This window comes from Epinephelus fuscoguttatus, linkage group LG7 (genome assembly GCF_011397635.1).
Source record: "Epinephelus fuscoguttatus linkage group LG7, E.fuscoguttatus.final_Chr_v1".
NCBI classification, from domain to species: Eukaryota; Metazoa; Chordata; class Actinopteri; order Perciformes; family Serranidae; genus Epinephelus; species Epinephelus fuscoguttatus.
In genome coordinates, this window is record NC_064758.1 from 2,733,669 (window position 1) to 2,756,494 (window position 22,826).

Here is a 22,826-nt window from a genome sequence, read left to right on the forward strand (position 1 = left end):
ATGCACCCCTTAGGTCAGCTGGACCAGGCTGCCACATGGCTGCTGGAGAACGCTGAGAACATGGCAGGCCATGGCAGAGCCAGGGCTGACTCTGGCTCCAGCAGCCACTCAGCTCCTCTGTCAGGGGTGGAGGTGAAGGCCGAGAGTGTCTGCATCTGTTTCATCGATGACTGTTTGGACTGTGACATACCATTGGCTGAGTTAACCTTCTCCAGTAAGTCTCATTTACACAAGCTCCAAACATATGGTGTAGACTGGGAAAGGCTTATTGTCATTATGAAGAAGGATTAAACAGCTCAAGTGCCACATTTTATCTTGCATCAGTGTTTATTGCTTTCAGAATTTAATTCAGAACCATTCTTCTGGTATTCATACACATTTGAATACAGGGTTTGCACAAGGTGTTTAAGCTTGAAGTGCTTGAATTTTTAAGGCAAAATCAAGTACTAAATACCCTGAAAATAGCCCCTTTTTTGGACCCATGAACCACATGTTTTATTTTGACCAAAGTTCTGTTCATCAAGACATTTCGAGAACATTGCTCAGAATGAGAAATCACTCAGCTTTTTCTTTCTTTCTCACTTTGATGATTTGATTTATGCCTCTGTGCAAGTACTAGCTGTGAGTGGAGGCATGTTTTTGGATTGTCCATCTATCCGTACATAGTCAGTACATACGTCTGTCCCATCCTCGTGGAACGCGATATCTTAAGAATGCCTCAAGGTAATTTCTTCAAATATGGCACGAATGTCCACTTGGACTCAGCGATGAACTGATTAGTCTTTGGTGGTCGTAGGTTAAAGGTCAAGGCCACTGTGACCTTGTCTGTCTTATTCTCGTGAATGCAATATCTCAAGAACGCCTTGAGTAAATTTCTTCAAATTTTGTATAAATGCTCACTTTGACTCAACAATGAACCAATTGGATTCATGTGGCTAAAGGTCAAGGTCAGTGTGACCTTGAATTTGTCTCATTCTCATCAATCTGGAAATCCATCGGTTAAAAAAAAAAAAAAAAAAATTCTTTCTTTACCTCTGGAGGCACAGCCCGGAGTTTTTCGATTAACCGGAAGTGAAGGGGCCTCACACCCTTCACTTCTGGCGGTGCCCCCAGGGAATTGCTGTGTTGTTTACAAATACTTCGGGTAGAAAACCAGCATTTTTCACGTCACTAACGTTATATCACCGTGTAGACTAATCTGATGTTTGTTAAGTCTATAAACACAATGACTGAACAAACGTTACTATTTCTGTGTGCACGTAATTAATATGATTATCGTAGATTAGCTGGGCTAACCGTTAGCTGTTAACGTTAGCCGTTAGCGTTGTCTATAACCATAGACTGTATAAAAATAAGGTAATAACTCAATAAACGGTCCGTGAATAAAATATTTTTTCCAGCGAATATCTTAGTTACAACATGATTGAGCTAGCAAAGCAGTTTTGTGTTGCTATGTGTGGTATTTATTCAGTTTTGGGAAATCACGATGTCTAGAAAGCATCAGTGGCTGCAGCTGACAGGGACAGTTAAGACGTCATCTGTTAAAAGCCTCCCGTTGTTGGATACGACATGAAACTACTCCAGTTAGCTCAATCATATTGTAACTCAGACATCCGCAGGAAAAAAAAAAAAAATTTCACGTTGACGAGACGGCATTACTGGAGTGGTCGTTATGGACGCGCTATGGACGCGGAGCTTGCTGTTTCTGTAGGTACACATTTCCTGGGGACACCTGCACGTCTCGGCCGCGCCCCCTCCATTGTGATTGGCTAAAGCGCAGCATCGTTCAGACTCAAAGCCCCCCCCCCGCCCCCCCCAGTCGTCTTTCACACAGGGCTGCTGACAGATTCTACAATGTAGATTGCAGAATCTGTCTTGAGAGATTACATTCTCATGAACAAGATATTTCAAAAACATCTTATGAGAATTTCTGTAAATTTGAGACATACGTCCACTTGGACTGATGAATGAACTGATTAGAATTTTGTGGTTGAAGGTAGGCCTGAAGTCGGTTAATTGCACGGTACATTTAACGCCAGATTTCCATTGGATGCGTGTTTGTTGCAGAACAGCAGTGCTGGTTATCCGCTGCGTGCTCCGCTGTCCGTCAGTACCCACCGGCTGCGTTTTCTGTGCAGAGCGGTGCAGCTCCGCCGGAAGACATCTCGGTGCACTGCCATGATTAATATCTCCTCGTCCATGGTGTCAACGGGGTGAAATGATGTCTGAAAACCTCTGACCTGTTGACGTAAGGCCTGCCTCTGCCCATTATGTAGTTTTCAAGGTGTAGTGCAGGAAAACATGATCTGCCGTAAACACTGTGTATTTTATTTTGAAAATTAACCGGATGTTTTCTTTTGTTTCTGTGCACGACTTCCTGCCCTGCATGATCTGCTCTGTGCCAAATTGTTGCGTTGTGCTCCGGCGTCCGGCAAAAATAGAAGTCCTGCCTATCTGTTGCGGAGGGCTTGTTACACCCGCAAACGTAATAACAGCCCACAAATGTAATAAACCACAAACGTAATACAAATCTGCAGCTTTGAATGTAATAATCCCGCAAATGTAATAAATTTCCTACAAACATAATAGCAGCTGCCTACTACAAACGTAACACACAATTTTCCACAAATGTAATAACTATTACATTTGCAGATACGGGTTACATCTGTAACAGGAAACCGATGGAATTGGGAGCCGGCGATGTTTTTATTCCCACAGCTGGGGAAATCACAAGTTGGCACCATTTTGGTATTCCTCTATTTACCTACAGCAGCTGACAAAGGTGTGTCGTGAGCCTCAGCCGGTGTTCACGCTGTAGTAGTAGGTATATATAGGGCTAATACATCTTTTTCCTGACTAATAATAGCCTACTCGTTTTCTGTTGGAAACAGCCGATGAAGTTTTCGTTAGCTGTTGATATCCTGCGCACCTGCACGGCGTGGTGATGAACTGTCTAATTGATTTCTGTTGGCGCGCTGTCTTGCGGGCCTGCACGGCGGAGTGATACTGGCCAGAAAATAGTCCCAATTGATAGCAAGGTCTGACGTAATGCAGGGATGTTTTAAAATTATTGAAATAGTCTAACAAAACACATGCATACTTTTTTGTAGCTTAAAACCTTTTGGTTACGTGTCCCCCTTATATCTTCAGAACTACTTTTTCTCCGGCAAGCTACGGGCCATTTCTCAGAGCAGGAGGCTCGTTGACAGTAGTGACACCATCACATCAGAGCTACAGATGGTCAGCGTTTCACACAACTTCATGTCCAAAAACCCGAACTATGCCTTTAAAATCATATGAGCATTTTCATCAGATAAATGTGAAAACAGCCTTCGAGTGTCAAGCTCTGCACATACATAATTCTGTACAGTGAGGATCAAACATTCATCTGAAGGAACAAGAAGAAAACACATTTTTGAGTGGAGGAGGATTAAGTTATTGTAAACCATGGTTTTTAAAACCTTACAACCTGCACCTGACCCCCTATGAGAGCCAACCCATCCTGCTGTAGGCCAGATGCTGCAGAGAAATCCGTATTAACAAGAGGCAGAAGAAAATAAAATAAATCCAATTAAACAACATATTTGCTGCCACAGAGTAATTCTGTGAACTGACAAGGAATGACCAGTGTGCGTGTGTGTGTGTGTGTGTGTGTGTGTGTGTGTGTGTGTGTGTGTGTATATGTGTGCGTTTCTGTAAGTTATTTCTAACTCACTCAGAACGCTGCTCTGTCACTTTCTGACCCACCCCACCCGACCTGCGGGTTGCTTGTCAACACACGCATCACTATTGGCAGGTGTATAAGTAAACAAACAAACAACAACAACCACAAAGATCATTATTCAGTCTCATATTACATTTGTGGGAAGTTATTACAGCTTAGATTTTCACCTTCCCACATATGTAATAATTTCCTGCAAATGTAATAGTTATTATATTTGCAGGAAATTGTGTGTTACGTTTGTAGTAGGCAGCTGCTATTATGTTTGTGGGAAATTTATTACATTTGCGGGATTATTACATTTAAAGCTGCAGATTTGTATTACGTTTGTGGTTTATTACGTTTGTGGGCTGTTATTACGTTTGCGGGTGTAACAAGCCCTCCGCAACAGATAGGCAGGACTTCTATTTTTGCCGGACACCGGAGCACAACGCAACAATTTGGCACAGAGCAGATCGTGCAGGGCAGGAAGTCGTGCACAGAAACAAAAGAAAACATCCGGTTAATTTTCAAAATAAAATACACAGTGTCAGTGGCAGATCATGTTTTCCTGCACTATACCTTGAAAACTACATAATGGGCAGAGGCAGGCCTTAGTCAACAGGTCAGAGGTTTTCAGACATCATTTCACCCCGTTGACACCATGGACGAGGAGATATTAATCATGGCAGTGCACCGAGATGTCTTCCGGTGGAGCTGCACCGCTCTGCACAGCAAACGCAGCCGGTGGGTATTGACGGACAGCGGAGCACGCAGCGGATAACCAGCACTGCTGTTCCGCAACAAACACGCATCCAATGGAAATCCGGCGTTAAATGTACCGTGCAATTAACCGACTTCAGGCCTACCTTCAACCACAAAATTCTAATCAGTTCATTCATCAGTCCAAGTGGACGTATGTCTCAAATTTACAGAAATTCTCATAAGATGTTTTTGAAATATCTTGTTCATGAGAATGTAATCTCTCAAGACAGATTCTGCAATCTACATTGTAGAATCTGTCGACAGCCCTGTGTGAAAGACAACTAGAGAGGGGGGGAGGGCGGGGCTTTGAGTCTGAACGATGCTGCGCTTTAGCCAATCACAATGGAGGGGGCGCGGCCGAGACGTGCAGGTGTCCCCAGGAAATGTGTACCTACAGAAACAGCAAGCTCCGCGTCCATAACGCGTCCATAATGACCGCTCCAGTAATGCCGTCTCGTCAACGTGAAAAAATTTTTTTTTTTTCCTGCGGATGTCTGAGTTACAATATGATTGAGCTAACTGGAGTAGTTTCATGTCGTATCCAACAACGGGAGGCTTTTAACAGATGACGTCTTAACTGTCCCTGTCAGCTGCAGCCACTGATGCTTTCTAGACATCGTGATTTCCCAAAACTGAATAAATACCACACACAGCAACACAAAACTGTAAAAAAAAAAACTGGGTGTAACAGGGCTCCGGAGTGCCGAGCTGAGACGGAGCCAGAACGCAGCACAGCCGCAGCCGGTGTAAACACACACATTGACTAGAATTGAATCCTATCAGCACGCAACCAACACACACCTGGTGGAAATAGGCCATAAAGGGAGACGGGAACTTTTCCAGCCACGAAAATATTCATGTTTGTTTGTTTTCCTCGTCTCTCTCCACCAAAGAGACTGGACGACAAGAGCATTCACTGCCATGCATCGTCTAGCAGCCAGGTGAGTTGGTTCATTAGCGTAATGAACGGAGGGAAAGCTCTTGTCATCGAGTGTCTTTGTCCATGTGGTGGAGGCGGGGCTATGGGCTGGGGCCACACAGTGCGATCTTCGTGAGGGTGAGACGAGACAGAGAAAAAAACAGAGTTCAGCGTAAGAGAGAAGTTACAGAGGGGAGCCCAGTAACTTGACGAGCCGGTATGCCAGGTTTGTTCTAAAACAAAAAGAGCGAATATGACCAACTTAACTGCACATCTGAGAGTGAGAGACTGAGAGTCTATTTTTTTATTTATTTAATTATTCCGATATTTTTACGTGTTATTTCTGATATTTAAATTTTCTTTTTTGCATTCCTAAATATTCTTGTTAAATAAATGTGTATTTCTCTTTAAAAGGGTGTATTTGCATCAGTATGCCTTTATTATCATTATGTTAGTTTAAAAAATGGTCTAAAAACAGCAAAATTACAACAATAATAAAAATGGTCTTAGAAGCACAATATTATCACTTATTGCAATAATTTCTGACGCAATTAATCGCCCAGCAAAATTTGGCCTAGTGGAAGGTCAAAGTCAGTGTGACTTTAAAATAATTAAATATTTAGGCCATAACTCAAGAATTCATATGCTAATTATAACAAAACCTCACACAAATGTCTTATAGGATAAATGATGACATTTTGTATCCAAAAGGTCAAAGGTCATCTTCACTCTGACATCATAATGTTCTGCACAAACACTTCTCTGTCCATTATTCAACGTCATATCTCTGGAACAGAAGGGGAGACATTTGGTCAGATACTGAATTAGTGACTAACACCTTGAGATTGTACTGATTCTATAGATCATCAGTGCTGTCAGGGGGACAATGTGTGTGAAGCATCCATGTTTTCACAGACATGGATGTAAACTGTAAGGGAAACTTGACTGGTCTGTGGAGGCATACAACCGTGGGTTGGTAATTCTAGTTTTTACTTGTCTTTATGCTTAAAACACTGTCAAAACCAGTAGGCCTATGTTGGCATGGCTATACTTAACATGACTTATCTGTCAGTTGGATTACTGTTAATTTATTATGCTGATCTGTTCTGTACGACATCTATTGCACGTCTGTCCGTCCTGGAAGAGGGATCCCTCCTCAGTTGCTCTTCCTGAGGTTTCTATCGATTTTTTTTCCCTGTTAAAGGGGTTTTTGGGGGAGTTTTTCCTTGTCCGCTGTGAGGGTCATAAGGACAGAGGGATGTCGTATGCTGTAAAGCCCTGTGAGCCAAATTGTGATTTGTGATATTGGACTTTATAAATAAAATTGATTGATTGATTGATTGATTAATGAGCCAGCTCATCATTTATATTTATTTAATAAAATTGAAAATAATTTAGTCTATGTCTATCTAGTCTATCTATGAAGTCCTAGCAGTTGAAAAAATCTTAAAAAACTAATTGATAGTCCCTGAATTTAATTTTGTAACGTCTGCTTGATTTCTGCACATAGCATGTAACTGCAGTTTGATTTCTTCCCATCATTGTCATACCCTTCTCCATGTCCCCCCTCATTTCCTGTCTGAATCTCTGCTCTTACTATCAAATAAAAGCACATTGCCAAAAAAAATCTTAAGAAAACAATCTGTACGTTGTTGTCGAACCGGAATATTAGTGGAGTGAATCCCCTGGTTACACCATGCTTGGTTATAATTGTTAGTCCTGTCCCATCCCACTCCCACAAAAATAATCCCATCCTGTCCCAATCCCATGAAAACGAAAAAAAAAAAAAAAAAATCCCGTCCCTGATGTGGTCAGACAACACGTCATAAGTACCAGTACTGAGAGAGAAAAACGTAGTTAAAGTATTGCAGTAAAAGTAGTGTTTGGTTCCTCTGACTGATATTATTATATATGACATCATTAGATTATTAATACTGAAGCATCAGTGTGCAGTTAAGTTGGTCGTATTTGCTCTTTTTGTTGAGATGGTTTTAGAACAAACCCAGCACACCGGCTTGTCCAAATTACTGGCCTCCCCTCTGTCATTTGGTTTAAATCCAAAACATTCCCACACAGGGGCCGTGGCATTTGGTTTAGGAACAAGTTTCATGTCTTTCTCTTATGCTCAACTCTGTTTTTTTCTCTGCTTCATCTTCCCATCACGAAGATCGCAGTGTGTGTGTCTGTGTGTGTGTGTATGTAGCCCATAGCCCCGCCTCCCCCACAGGGACAAAGACCCTCGATGACAAGAGCTTTCCCTCCATTCATTACGCTAATGAACCAACTCACCTGGCTGCCAGATGATGCACGGCAGCGAACGCTCTTGCCATCCAGTCTCTTTGGAGGAGAGAAGAGGAAAGCAAACACGCACGAATGTGGCAATTATTCCCTTTTAATTTACCGTGCAATTAACCGACTTAAAGCATATTGCGACAAGCCTAATTATGATTCCTCAGTCCCGCCCGCTCCCGTTGACTTTTTTCCCATCCCGTCCTAATCACGTGACGAATAGCGAAACTGATTCCCATCCAGTGGGAATTCCACGGGAATCACGTGACCTGTGGGATTCCCGAAAAAATGTCAGCCTCTACTCTAGTGAGCTCACCTGTATTTGTGTGTGTGTGTGTTTGTGTGTGTGTGTGCATGCACGCGCGGGCGAAACTCCACCGTGCACAATACAGAGAGCAGAGGAGAATGGTAAACGGCGGTGCGCCGCTGCTAGTTGCTTATAGGAGAGACACTCCTCTTTTTGGTATGAGATCTTCTGGGTCATTGTGTACAGTTGCTTCGCTTTCAGGACTCTGTCCGGCAGCCATTCTCGCCTCTAAACTTTTCTCTATGCTCTCACTCCCGCCGGCTCTAGCACGCCTGTGGTGTGCAGCGGTGAAATAGGTCCCCGCTGAAACACTTTCCTGCCACGCACATTCCGGACATTGTTTGGGCTATACACCAGTATCGCGGTATATGAAAAATAAAAATCATAATGAAAATAAATACCGGTTTTTGGTACGAACCGGTATACCGCACAGCCCTAATCAAACATTCATTCATTCATCTTCTAACCGCTTCATCCTCTTGAGGGTCGCGGGGAGGCTATCCCAGCTGACATCGGGCGAGAGGCAGGGTACACCCTGGACAGGTCGCCAGACTATCGCAGGGCTGACACATAGAGACAAACAACCATTCACGCTCACATTCACACCTATGGACAATTTAGAGTTATCAGTTAACCTAGTCCCCAATCTGCATGTCTTTGGACTGTGGGAGGAAGCCGGAGTGCCCGGAGAGAACCCACGCTGACACGGGGAGAACATGCAAACTCCGCACAGAAGGGCTCCCACGCCCGGGATCGAACCGGCAACTCTCTTGCTGTGAGGCGAGAGTGCTAACCACTAATCAAACATTAACAAGTGTAAATCTTATTATTTAAGAACTAGCTAAGAGTCAGTCACCACACTACATACACAATAAACAGTCCTTCACAAAAAAATTAATCAAATCATTTGACAGATAAACAATAGCAAATTCAAGAAGTTGAGGATGTGCATATTGTATCTCATCTTGATTGTGAGCTGCTGACTGTTTTTGCAGGGTTTTATGTGCTGCAGCGCATTGGTTCTACACAAGAGGGCAACGCCAGTTTCACTCTGTCTGGAGACTATTACAACAGAGAGCTGTCAGGTAACATCAGAATATTTCTTTCGTATTTTCATGATAGGTCCAGTGACAGCTGATTTCTTGGGGGATTCACTGATATGGATCACATTGAGATAGTAACTTACATTTGTGCGTGTGTGTGTGTGTGTATGCCAGGCTGGGAGCCCTTCATTGAGCCCTGGCCTTGCACCCTGTCCTGGCAGCAGCAGGCCGCCGGCCGTCTCCACCCTCCACGTTTCAAGATGGGGATTCGAGCCAAGCAGAGACTGGACGTCAACATCACTTCTGTCCTGCTGGGTAAGTAAAGGCAGGAACATGCTTCACTCGACATATTCTGCACGGCTGGTTGAACAGTGTTTTGATTTCACACAGTGTTTAGTCAAATCATTCAGTACCACCTATCTGCTCCTTCCAGAACAATACAGCACCACCAAAAGCTCCTGGATAGCTGACTACTGTAACGAGGAGGAACAGACCCCCCAGTCTTCACCGCCCCTCCCCTGGATGGGCTCCTCAGTCGACCCACCCAGCTTAGGACAGAGTGAGTTTCAGCAACAAATCCTACCACAAAGAAATCACTGGGTAGTGGGGAACTTCAGGGTCATCAGGGTCAAAAATATGTTAGGAATTGATTAAATGGATGTTCAGATATCCTGGATAACAAATGTTTATTTTTTTTAAAAAACTGGAGAAAAGATTACATGATAGCCAGGTGACTGTTTTAAGCTTATACAGCCTCCTATGTTTGATCTTTATCCTAGTAGATTTCATCTTTATAAGCTATTGATCTTGGTAATTTACACAGTTAAATACACATTAAAGAAAGTATCTTTGGTCAGTTATTTGTGTATCTAGCTTAAAGGACACTAAAAGAAAAAGACAGGGCTGGTGATATTCCATATTTTCTTCTTATCAAGAAATCTCTTGTGCAGAGCCAAACCAGCATTGGGCCTCATTCACCAATATCTTTATTTTCCTTAGTTTTTTTCTTAAGAAAGATCCTACAAAAAGTCTACATCAGATTCATGACATGTTCTTACTTTGCACCTGCATTCTTGTAGTGATGAATCCCATTGTCCTCATAAGTTGCAAGCACATGCAAGATGATCCTAATTAGCATAGTTAAATGCCCTGCAAATCCTTCAAAAATGCATGAGACTGCAGGACCGTGTGCACACACAAAAATTGAAATAGAAGAAAAGTTGAGGAAATTAAATCAAGAATGTCCAAACCAGAGCCTGAAGAGGGTGAGGCACCAGAGCCAAAACATTAAAAAACAAAACAATTTCAGTAGTTCTGAAGTGGAGGTCCCTCAGCAGGAGCAGAACATCAAAGGAGCTGTCATATTCAATAACTAGCAATAGTGGATATAAAATAACACAGGAAGATTCATGAGATGCTTAAGGTACGCTATAATCAACCACCGGACCTGCAAACCACACATTTTATGCATTACATTAACTGAGGACAGAGACTAGTGTCACAGAGCTTTCCAAGGTGTGCGTGCGTGCGTGCGTGCGTGCGTGCGTGCGTGCGTGCGTACGTGCGTGTGTGAGTGCATGCGTGTGTCATCATGGCAAAATGCGTAAAATTGTAGCAGAAGTAGTGTTGAGTGTTTTGCCAGGTGTCTGTCTATCTATCTGTCTGTCTGTGACTGTAATGGCATCGCAATAGTGCAATATGCAGTCACGTAACTTAACAAGTATATATGTGTGTGTGTGTGAGAGAGACAGTGAGTGACAGAGAGAGAGAGAGAGAGAGAGAGAGAGAGAAGGTGGACTGTGGACTATATCACACAATGGGCCTCATGCAAGAAACTGTATAACCCATTTTGTTCTTTAATTTTGTTTGTATCCAGGCTTTGTTCTTATTTTGTTAGTGCCCATTGATTTCTGGGATTCACCAATGTTTTCAGAGTTTTCAAAAAATCTCATCTCATTTTCACAGTCCACAAATCGTTGCCCAAGGCAAGGCAAAATAAGTACATTTTAAAAATGCATGAATATCATATAATCAAACTTATTACTATGTTTTAGAGTAATTATAATGATTGGAGTAATGAATTTCAGTAGGGAGTCACGATCATATCGGCATGTCATCAGAATTGGCCAACATGGTTTTTCTTATTTTGCACAATGAATGAATGTTACATACATTGTGAAGTATTATATTTCATGTATCCATCTGCTGGTGGGCCATTAGGTTAACAGTTTGCATGCATAATATGTTAATTCCACTACAGAAGAGACTTGATGATCACTAAAATTAGGTGGGTAAAAAGTTGATATATTGATATCGGCAAAATGAGTAGTTACAAACCGGCACATCAGGTATCTGCAAAAAATCCGGTATTGAACATCCCTAAATTTCCGGGTTAAAGAAATACAGCTATACTTGGTTCATTGATGCTAATTATTGTAATTCCAGTTACTGTGTGTCCCTCTCCTGACCAGTGGTGAAATGTAACTAAGTATATTTACTCAGGTACTGTACCTAAGTACAAATTTGAAGAACATTCATTTTACATGAGTATTTTAATCTCATGTAGCTTTACACTTTTATTGCAGTGTTTTTGTGTGGCAATATCATATCGTCACACAGTGCCAAGTATCTTTTTTTTTTCATAGAAAGTCTTTATATCACAAATACAAGTTAAACTTTAGTTAGCCTACTTGAATAATAAATCAATTGCTTTTTCAGTCCACTAGATACATTTTGCTGCAAATGAAATGATTGAGGTGAAATGATCAGACAAAAAATGTTAACTTATTAGATAAAAGAGATGTTGACAAAGTTTTCCTTCAGGCACATAATTTACTGTTGGAAAAAGGGTAACAAGGACTTCTGGGTGGAGAGCGAAGCAATATGACAGCGTGAGCGAGAGCAGCTACCAGTCAAAGACCAAAAGGGCTCCCCAAAATACAACAAAACAAATTCAACACAACACTAAATGAGTGATGAGCGGGGGTAACAGACTGGGAAGGAAAAATGCCAGAACAAGACAGGATAAAAGACAAGACAAACAATATACGGTAGCAAACTCCGATTGAGAGGACAATGGCAGTGGAGTAGCAGGCCAACCTGAGATGCTAACACTGAGCAAAGGATTGAGTGACATAACCAAGGAAATACGTGAGCTCAAACAAGATATGAAATACGACCTCACGGCACTCAAAGACTAATTTAACACAAACTTTAAACAGGAATTCAACACATTCAAGGATGACATGAATAATAAGCTGAAGGCCAACATTGCTGAACTAAACCACCAGAAGAAAAGTATCAGCAAAGCTCAAACATGCATAGATGAGCTGGAGACTTGGAGCATGAAAGCTAACAAAGCCTTGCGAATAACACTCGGGGAGCAGAGAAAACTACAGGAAAATTTCACTGAACTGAAGGGGAGGTCAAGAGGAAATAACATAACGATATTCAGGATTCCAGAGGATGCGGAGGAGGGAGGGTCTTGTCCGCCGATTTATCGAGGATTTGCTCCAAAGGGAGCTATTGCTACCAGAGAGGACCAACCTGCAAATTCATCAGGCATTTAAAGTGGCAGCTAAGAAGCCCAAACCTGGGGAGACACTGAGATCCATTGTTGTGAATTTCCTCCAGTTCGACACCAAGGAGATGATATTAAAGAAGGCCTGGCAGAAACAGTTTAAACTAGACGGCAAAGCTGTTCTGTGACCATGATTATGCAACCGAGGTGGCGCAGAAGAGAAAAACTTATGCTGAAATCCCTGAAAGAAAAAGGCATCAGATTCCAGATGCCTTTTACGAGGACCAGAATCCATTGGGCTGATGGATAAAGGCTTTACAACAATGCATCGAAGGAATACAGATGAGAAAAAGAGGGTTGTCCGTGTTGACAGGTCGGGGGAGGAGTGCACACTGGAGGACAGGCTGCAGGGAATGCGTCCGAAGGCTCAGATGCACAGGACGAGTTAATGCAGCATATAAAGGGAAGACTTGGGGAGTTTGATAGATAAAGATGACTTATGTGAGTCAAAGGAGGTTAGGTTATGGATATGGTACCATTTCAAAATAACTTTAGGACAGAAATCAAAACATAGCACTAATATAGCAGTTGACGAGCACAGCATATTAAAAATGTTTAACAGGACATGTTCACAGAGTAAGATATAGATTATTTTAGTCTCTGTATTACCTAAAAGGGCCAAATCCAGGACCTGTTTATAAAAAAGAGACTAGAAATCAGACTACAGTCCACCTCCTAATGCATAGACTTACCTTGAGAAATAAACCAAGTGGTAGAGACATATGATAGGGGAATGTTGGACATAACTAGAGGGCAAGGAGGAACTCCATGGAAGGCCCTAGTTTTATACTGTGGCTCAGAGGTAAAGCTGGTCATCCACCAATCGGAAGATCAGCGGTTTGATCTCCAGCTTCTCCAGACCACATGTCAAGTATCCTTTAGCAAGATACTGAACCCCAAATTGTTCCTGATAGCTGTCTATCAGTGTGTGAGTAGCAGGTGGCACCTTGTGCCTTTGTTTGGTAGCCTTGGTCACCAGTGTATGAATGTGTGTGAATGGCTTTGAGTGGTTCATTTACCATTCCTTCCAACAGGGACATGAGCACAGCTGAGGGAGCCTGCGGTTACTCGAAGTACAGGTTCATGTATTCTGTTGATATTGTTCTTAATGTTACCAATGTAACAAGTGTTACTTACAGAGAGATATATCTAAGGAAGGGACAGGTGCATCCTGACTTAAATGAATAATCAAAAAAAGGGGGAAGGTCATAACTAAGTTTTTTTTTTAAAAAGAAAAAAATATTGGTCAGTTATCTGCAGGTAACACACCTATCAGGAGCATGAAAAGCTGTCCTCTCTCCTTTCCTCTTCACCCTTTACACCACGGACTTCAGCTACCAGACAGAGTCTTGTCATCTTCAGAAGTTTTCTGATGACTCTGCTATAGTTGGATGTATCAGCAAGGGTGAGGAGGCTGAATACAGGGCTGTGGTGAATAACTTTGTCTCATGGTGTGAGCTGAACCACCTGCAGCTCAACACAACAAAGACAAAAGAGCTGGTGGTGGATCTGAGGAGAACGAGGACACCAGTGACCCCAGTTTCCATCCTGGGGCATAACGTGGACATTGTAGAACACTACAAGTACCTGGGTGTGTTCATAGACAATAATCTGGACTGGACTAAGAACACTGAAGTCCTTTACAAGAAGGGACAGAGCCGCCTCTATTTTCTGAGGAGGCTCCTTTAACATCTGCCGGACTATGCTGAGGATGTTTTATGAGTCTGTGGTGGCCAGTGCTATTCTGTTTGCTGTGGTGTGCTGGGGCAGCAGACTGAGAGTAGCCGATGCCAACAGACTCAACAAGCTGATCAGAAAGGCCAGTGACGTTGTGGGGTGCAGCTGGACCCTTTGACAGCAGTGTCAGACAGGAGGATGCTGTCAAAGGTGCGGGCGATACTTCAGCATGGCTCTCACCCTCTCCACAACGCTCTGGTCGAACTGAGGAGCACCTTCAGCCAGAGAGTGATTGCTCCTAAATGCACCACTGAGCGCCACAGGAAGTCATTCTTACCTGTGGCCATTAAACTATACAACTCCTCCCTTTGATTATCGGACTCATTTGGCTATTTATAAAACAAAACACACAATATAATTACTCATTCTTATTTCATTTATAACGCTACAACCTTTTCATTGTATATTGTATATATTTCAGATTGTCTACTTTACTATTTTTATTATTTATTTCACTTTATTGTCTACTTTAATATTTTATTTTATGTTAATGTCTACTTTAATATTTTATCTTATTCTATTTTATTCTAATGACTACTTTAATATTTTATTTTATGTTAATGTCTACTTTAATATTTTATCTTATTCTATTTTATTCTAATGACTACTTTAATATTTTATTTTATGTTAATGTCTACTTTAATATTTTATTTTATTTTATTTTTATTTTTTATTTTATTTTATTTTATTTTATTTTAATGTCTACTTTAATATTTATTTTATTTATTTCATTGGCTATTTTAGTATCTTATTTATATCTTCATCTTTATCTCTTGTTTCCTTTCATACTGTATTTCTATTTCTACTTTGCACGGAGCATTGGAACAAAAACAATTTCCCCCCGGGGATTAATAAAGTATTCTGAATCTGAATCTGAATCTGAATGAATTTTAATATGTTTTAAAACTCCTAAAAAGGGGGCAGTAAGAGGGGAGGTGTAAGTTTAATGTCATATACTGTTAAAGTTACAAGCAGCAGTGAACGGGCCCTCGCACCTCGGCACAACGCGGGGGAGCTGGCAGGATGCTGGCTGACGCGGCAGGACATTTCTGTCAGACACCATATGCAGAAGTGAGTTAGCATATCCTTGATACAGTGCTGGGATGACTTGTTTCACATTTTGTACCACTTCCTCTTTCCACTAGCGGGAGCTGGAGAATGCACTAATGATACATCATGTTTTTATACATCAAATATCAACCACAGCATTTAAATTTCAGGTAAATAAAAAAAATAGGTGTCTGAAAAGACATACTTCCTGTTGCCAGTGGGTGGCGCTATGTGTAACATAGAATATTGGCATATAGAGGTATTCAGGGTGGGACTGTCATCAAACCTGTGAAGTTTGGGGAAGATCGGACAATGCTGGAGTTACTTCCGCTTTTGTGGTTTACACCTAAGTTTGACGCCTTGCCACGGTCACACAGTTTGACAAAAACTCAAGCTTGTAATAACTTTTATTTTTAAGGTCTTCCGGTGGAACAGACCAAGGTTTGAAGTCGATTGGATAAAATCTCTAGGACTGGTTTGCTAAAATACAACACGTAGGAAACGCCAGAACTGACCACATAATTCAAAATGGCCACCTTCCTGTTGGGTTTAGGCAGTTGGTCCAAAGACTTTTTTGTGCATCTTGGCATGATACATATGTGTACCGATTTTCGAGCATGTTGGTGAAAAATGCCGTGGGGGCTGCGCTTTAAAGGGCGCAGCCACGCAATTTTGCCACGCCCATTGATGGAAGTCATATCATGTGTTCAGGCTTAGACTATTAAGAAGCATGTGAAGTTTCAGGCAGAGTGAACGAAGTACACTCAAGTTAATGTCAGTTGTTGTGTTTTGGCAAAATGTTGGCCTTTGCCCCGCCTTAATGGCAATGCCGTTTGACGAAAACTCACAGTTTCAACAATTAATCATCATCAAGGTCTTACGGCTTTTTTGATTAAGTTTGAGGTGGATCTGGTTAACTTTGTAGGAGGTCTACACCAAAGAATAAAATATGTAATATCCTGTACTCATTACTAAATATTGACATATAGATGTGTTCCTGGCGGGACTGTTATCAATCCTGTTAAGTTTGGGGAAGATTGGACTAGAGTTGGGCGGTATCTAAATTTTGTTACCGTTAAACCTTCCCCACATTTTCCCGGGGTATACGTTATTACCGTGAGCAATTAAAAATCACTTGAAGGGCTCAGGGGGAGTTGCAAAAATGTCGGCTTGCACCTATACCATTCAGAAACAGAACAACAAACATTACATAGGCCTAAGACTACTGAAAAATAACAACAAAGCATCTACAACATTAACTTTTATTAATAAATATTTAAAAAAGTGCAAATGCAGCAGTCAACCAAACAGAATGAAATAACAACAAATTGTTTGTGGGCTACAGTCCACTTCCAGTACAGTAATCGACACAAATCAATTAAATTAAAACACAACCCTATAGCATCCAATACTTGGAGGCTTATCAAATAATAAAAAAGTAACACTAAATAATAAAGGTAGTAACGATAATGTGTGCTATACAGCGCATCCTGAGACCGCAACGGGTAGGCTACTGTCTGTGGGTTTATTTTTAGAACCTATTAACATAAATCAAATTAAAAGCATAGCTCTACAGCAGCCAGTACTAGGGCTCTTCAAATAGGAAAAACAGAACGATAAATAACAAGGCATGACTGAAAATGGACATATATAATCCTATCCTGAGAACGCAACGGGAAATACTGTTCGTTGGTTTATTTTTAGAGCCTATAGTTTGAAAAGTTCACCCTCTCCAAGTCCGAATTTTTCTGTCTGTCAGAACAGGCTACTTCTCATTGAAAATGAAATAAAAACAAAGTATAATGATAACTATAGCAGCATGCTATGCTTGAAAACTTTTCAAGGATTTTCGCCAGAAAAACCAGCATGTTTACTTTTCCTGGCTGGAGCAGAGCACATAGTGGATTGACAACTTTGGCCGCAGTGCTGGGTGGTTCAGGTTGCGCTTCTCCCTCCTCCACTCTGATGGCCAGTGGACCTGCTGCTGCTGCTGGGTCCGTGTGTCATTTGTTCATTCCATTTTCAATTTAAAATCAAAAAACGAAAAAACGGTTTGTTTTTTCATTTTTCGTTTAATAATCAAATTCAAAAATACAAAAAACGGTTTGTTTTTCTTATTTTTGATTTTATGCTCACAAAAAAAATTAGCAAATTGACAAATGGGCCACCATAAAAATTTGATTTTGATTTTTCAATGTCACAGAGAAAAAATTAGACACCTTATCTCGTAATTACGAGAAAAGATTACACAATTAATAGCCTAATTAATTACATATGTGGAAATAGCCTGTGTCGTCCTTTGTTAACTGTTTCACATACAGATGTTACTCATTTCAATGCCGCAGCCACAGCGAAGGGGGTGAAATAATTGATAAAGGAGTAGCTGCAGTGTGCAACAACAACCAGCAGGTGGCACATGTGAGCAGTTGAGATGCAGCGTCCAACTGAAGCTGTTTGAGAATTAGCAGTACTGTTATATTTTCTGCCGGACCTGTACAGTATACTAACTTGTTACACAGTCTTAATTTCATAAAGGACATTTGTACTATAATATTTAAACCAACCATCCGTATTATGAAACATGAAATTAAACTTTTAGCTTCTGACGTATTTATTTAGACAGCTCTGATAGAGCTCAGGATTATTCAGGAGGACGCTGCTTTACTCCAAACAATTTCACTGTATGAACCTGAACTGTGTGTGACCTTTTGGATGTGTAGAACACAGAATATTAATTAACATTAGATCCCAATACATTAGATCCAGATGGGCTAATTAATGAAGTTAGGCTGCTGTGTCTCGTACGTAAATGCGCACAGCGTCTCTCTCAGTGGGGAGACGCACTTATCGTTTCTACTGCGGTTGCATCTCTGCAGGTATTTAATAAACTCAAACATCTTTTGGGGAGGGGGTGTTTAATAGTTACCACTCCCGCACCTCCAACTGAAATCATGTTCTTGCAGCTATTCACCCTCTAATTTATGTGCCATTTATGAACCACATTCACAACCAAATGTATTTCCCTGCACAACCAAGCATGAAAAATAAACCATCACAGCAGTGTCGATACTTTCCTTGACAGAACAGAGTGTAAGGACGCAGTTTTCTGTAAAATGTGCAGATTTGGCTTTTCATGAGCTGATCGGTACTGAACTAACAATGACTGTAGACTATAATAAGCCTCCCGCCCCGTGTGTGTATATGTGTGTAGCTTTGTATTTTGTATGGTGTGTTCTGTGTGTTTTTTGCTTTGTATTGTTTGTTGTTGAGCTGTTGTATGTTTTGATTGTGGGGGACTGCAGATGTAAATTAGCTTTGAGTTAATTCTGGTGCAGTGCATCTTTTATGTTAAAAATTGTACACTGTCCCAATTCTTATGACTAGAAAACAATATATGAATCCAAAGATTACAATAAATTAAATGGTATTACAAATTAAGCTCTTTTCTAAAAGTTTACTACCTACTAGAATCCCACATTCTGTGTTTAATAGGCCTACAGTGTAACTTACAGTCTTAACTATAGTTACAATGAAGCTTGATTCTACACTCCCACATCCCATTAGCCCATACGTGAATGTGTACCATCGCTATGGCAACAAGTGACTTAGCTTAGCTCAATCGTCCGACAAAATCCGATAAAATTACAATTCAACATATTTTAACAAAATCAACAACAGCTACCAACAGTTACAGTCCTTACAACCTTAGCTAATGTGTTGTCAGAGGTTAGATTGTCAAAATAAAAGTAATCCCTAAAATAAATCCCTGAGGAACTACCCTAGTGTTAGTGACGGTTGCATCCACTCGTATGCAGTTACCTTACATTACAGTTCCCTCAGACAATATCACGAAGCACAATACAAGCTATATAAACAAATCATCTATTAAGGGTAGACTACTGATAAAATCTGAAGGTGCCATTTACCCACCTGAAAGAATAAATGAAAACAAACAGTGATTTTGCTGGTCTTCAGTAGCTTTACTCTAGGTGTAACTGTCAACTCTCGTGCCTTTACTCAAATCAGTTATGCTTTAGATTGAATGGGGGGCATCTGTATGGTGTCTGTAAAGATACAAAATCGATATCATATGCATAAAATAATGTCACAATTTAGCGGGCGGATACACATAAATACCCTATATGTCATATATACATTTGCAGTTCGACTACATCATGACACTGTTGAGGGAGATCATTAGGATAATAGGGGACCTGACACTGACCCTTGTGGAAATATCATAGTATAAATGTCCTTTATGAAATTAAGACTGTGTAACGAGGTAGTATACTGTATAGGTCCGGCAGAAAATACAACTGCTGCTAATTCTCAAACAGTTTCAGTTGGATGCTGCATCTCAACTGCTCACATGTGCCACCTGCTGGTTGTTGTTGCGCACTGCAGCTACTCCTGGATCAATTACTTCACCCCCTTCACTGTGGCTGCGGCACTGAAATGAGTGACTTTTGTAAATGAAATGGTTAACAAAGGACAACACAGGCTATTTCCACATATGTAATTAATTAATAATGTAATTAATTAATTAATTGTGTAATTACGAGATAAGGTGTCTATTTTAATTTTTTTATTTTTTTTTTTTTCATCCACTGAATGCAATGCGCTTCTGTAGAAAATAGTTCCAGGTCACGCAAGTTGGATCAAATGAAAAATCAAAACCAAATTTTAATCGTGGCCCATTTTTCAATTGCTATTTTTGATGTGAGCATAAAATCAAAAATAAGAAAAACAAACCTTTTTTTATGAAGTCGTGAAGTTGTGGGGGTTTTTTTGGGACCTACTCGCTTGATGCATGGCTTACCACCTTCTTGTTCTCACGTCCAAGCTGTCACGTGACGACATCACATCCAAAAACTTTATCAAATGTCATCTCCCAACAACAGTAAAGGGCAATTATAAGAGAAACATTATAGCCTACTATTAGTTTTAAATTGAAATGGTATTAAATTGAAAACTCAACCACACATACATAGGTCCTGGACAAGCAGTCATTATTTAGGCATTAAATAAATTATGTTTAATATTATATCAGGCCCCTATAGGCCTATATGCGTGGCAGATTTTTTGATTTTTTTTCATGACGGTAATGAAACTAATACCGTTGCTATTTTTAGATACTGCGGGATACCTTATTATCGTATTGTCACCCAATCCTAGATTGGATCATATAAGAATAAGAATAACTTTATTCATGCCCAAGGGAAAATTCAATTATCTGTCAGCTCATCTATTATATGTCAAAGAATTATAAAGTCTGATGGCTGTTGGTATGTAGGATCTCTCTGTCCTGCATCAAAGAGAGAGGAGCCGTCCACCACAGGTTTTTTGGTCCATCAAGGTGTTGTGGAGTGGATGATCTGGGTTGTTCATGATGGCCTCGAACATCTTCAGTGTGCATCTCTCCACCACCTCCTCCAGTTTGTCCAACCTGACCAATCACAGAGCCAGCTCTTTTGACTAGTTTGTCCAGCCGCCTTGCATCTTTGTTTCTGATGCTTCCTCCCCAGCAGACTGCAGCATAAAACAAAACACTCTTGCCACCACAGCCTGATAAAACATATGCAGCATCTTACTACAGATGTCGAGAGATCTGAGCTTCCTCAAGAAAAAGAGGCGGCTTTGCCCCTTTTTGTAGAGAGCGTCTGTCTTATAGCTTGGCACCACCTCGATGTCAACCCCACAGGTATTCACTGGCTGAAGAGGGGGCTTGGACCTGCAGAAATCTATGATGATTTCCTTGGTCTTTGAGGTGTTCAGGAGGATAGCAGTGTCGTCCGAGTATTTCTGGATGTAGCAGGACTCAGAGTTGTATTTGAAGTCTGCCGTGTACAGTGTGAACAGGAATGGAGCCAGGACAGTCCCTTGTGGAGCCCCCATGCTGCTCATTAATGTCCCAGAAACGCAGTTCCCCAACTTGACATACTGTGGCCTTCCTGTCAGGTAATCTGTGATCCAGGAGATAAAGGAAGGATCCACTGCCATCTCTGTGAGCTTGTCTTTGAGTATGCTGGGTTGGATGGTGTTGAATGGGCTTGAAAAATCAAAGAACATGATTCTCACATAAGCGCCAGGTTCCTCCAGATGAGCTAGGGCATGGTAAAGCATGTAGAGGACAGCATCGTTCACTCCAATGTGTTGTTTGTATGTAGGGGTATGTAGATTGTTTGTGGGGGGGGGGGGGGGGGGGGGGAGACGAATCGCAGCAGTATTTTGAATTTGAATTTGAGGTCCAGGTCAGTGTGGGCCAATCAAGAATCCTCTTAGAACAGGAGTCAGCATCACTCAACGGAAAGCCTCAGGATTAAATCCAGCAATTAAAAAAATGCAAAAATTCAACCTTTTTCAAACAGTGAACAATGCCAAAATGCTGTGGGACCCTCAATCAAAACCCAGTGGTCTGCTGGAAGACACAGTTTTGTTCCTAAAAGTGATGAGATAAAACATCTTCTAACGGACTCTAACTTGGACTTCTTATATTTGTCAGAAACTTGGCTGAATAAAAACTCCCCATCCTCAGCCCTACATATTCCTGACTATAATGATTTTAAGAAAGATAGAGTTGTTGGCAGAGGTGGGGGATTACTGTCATACATCAAAGACCATATATCATGTAAAGAGGTTCAGTGCTCAGTTGAAAATTAGCTTGAGCATATTTGTCTTAATATTAGCCTATCACCACAGATGACCTCCATCTGCAAAAGCTGTTTTCTTTGACAAATTTAAAACTGTGCTAAGGGAATGCCGCTCAGGGCAGGAAATACTAATAATGGGTGACTTCAATGTTAATTGGGAGGACAAAGGCACTAATAAGGCACTGCAATAGGTTTCAAATAAATTTGATCTCACACAACTAATTAAAGGGCCCACTAGAATAACCTCATCCTCAAAAACTCAAATTGACTTGATATTCACCAACAAACCTGAAAGGGTGACGAAATCCTTCAATATGGTTACTGGTCTGTCTGACCATAACCTTACTCTTATAGCCAGAGAGCTCACTAAATCTCGCTTCCACTTGAAACCAAACACCAAATCTAACCAATTAGGAATACCCAAGGGTGATATTGATGAATTTGACAGGGAAATTAAAAAATATTAACTGGAACCAAATCATAGCTGGTGACAGTGCTTAATTTGTAAAATTAGAAGTAGGGGAACACTTTGGGCCTCCGAGAGAGCAGTGTTCCCCCACTCCCAAAAGTTGCCTCACTGCGCAACTCCGAATGGAATGGTTGTGACATCTAGTGTTGTCACGGTACCCAAATTGGGACCCACGGCACGATACCAGTGAAAGTATCACGGTTCTGAGTAGTATCACAATACCACAGCAAAAATGAGGCAGATGTGCCTTTTGTCATTTATAAAAAGATCAATCACTTTTCTATAATACATCAATGATATTTCAATGTAATAAATTA

The 22,826-nt window shown here is 41.0% G+C and overlaps 2 protein-coding genes across 7 annotated transcripts in view; one reads left to right on the forward strand and one right to left on the reverse strand.

The window, feature by feature from the left end:
• vps13d (vacuolar protein sorting 13 homolog D) overlaps window positions 1–22,826 on the forward strand; it is a 396,056-nt gene that overhangs the window by 290,581 nt on the left and 82,649 nt on the right. For all 6 annotated transcript variants that reach the window (XM_049581624.1, XM_049581623.1, XM_049581627.1 and 3 more), the window contains exons 36-39: window positions 14–214; window positions 8,976–9,065; window positions 9,198–9,338; window positions 9,457–9,582. In XM_049581624.1, the coding sequence (XP_049437581.1) occupies window positions 14–214; window positions 8,976–9,065; window positions 9,198–9,338; window positions 9,457–9,582 (558 nt within the window). The remainder of the gene's footprint in view (window positions 1–13; window positions 215–8,975; window positions 9,066–9,197; window positions 9,339–9,456; window positions 9,583–22,826) is intronic.
• Window positions 1–22,826, reverse strand: part of LOC125892003 (immunoglobulin superfamily member 21-like) — a 437,371-nt gene that overhangs the window by 177,204 nt on the left and 237,341 nt on the right. The gene's annotated exons all lie outside the window — the stretch shown is intronic.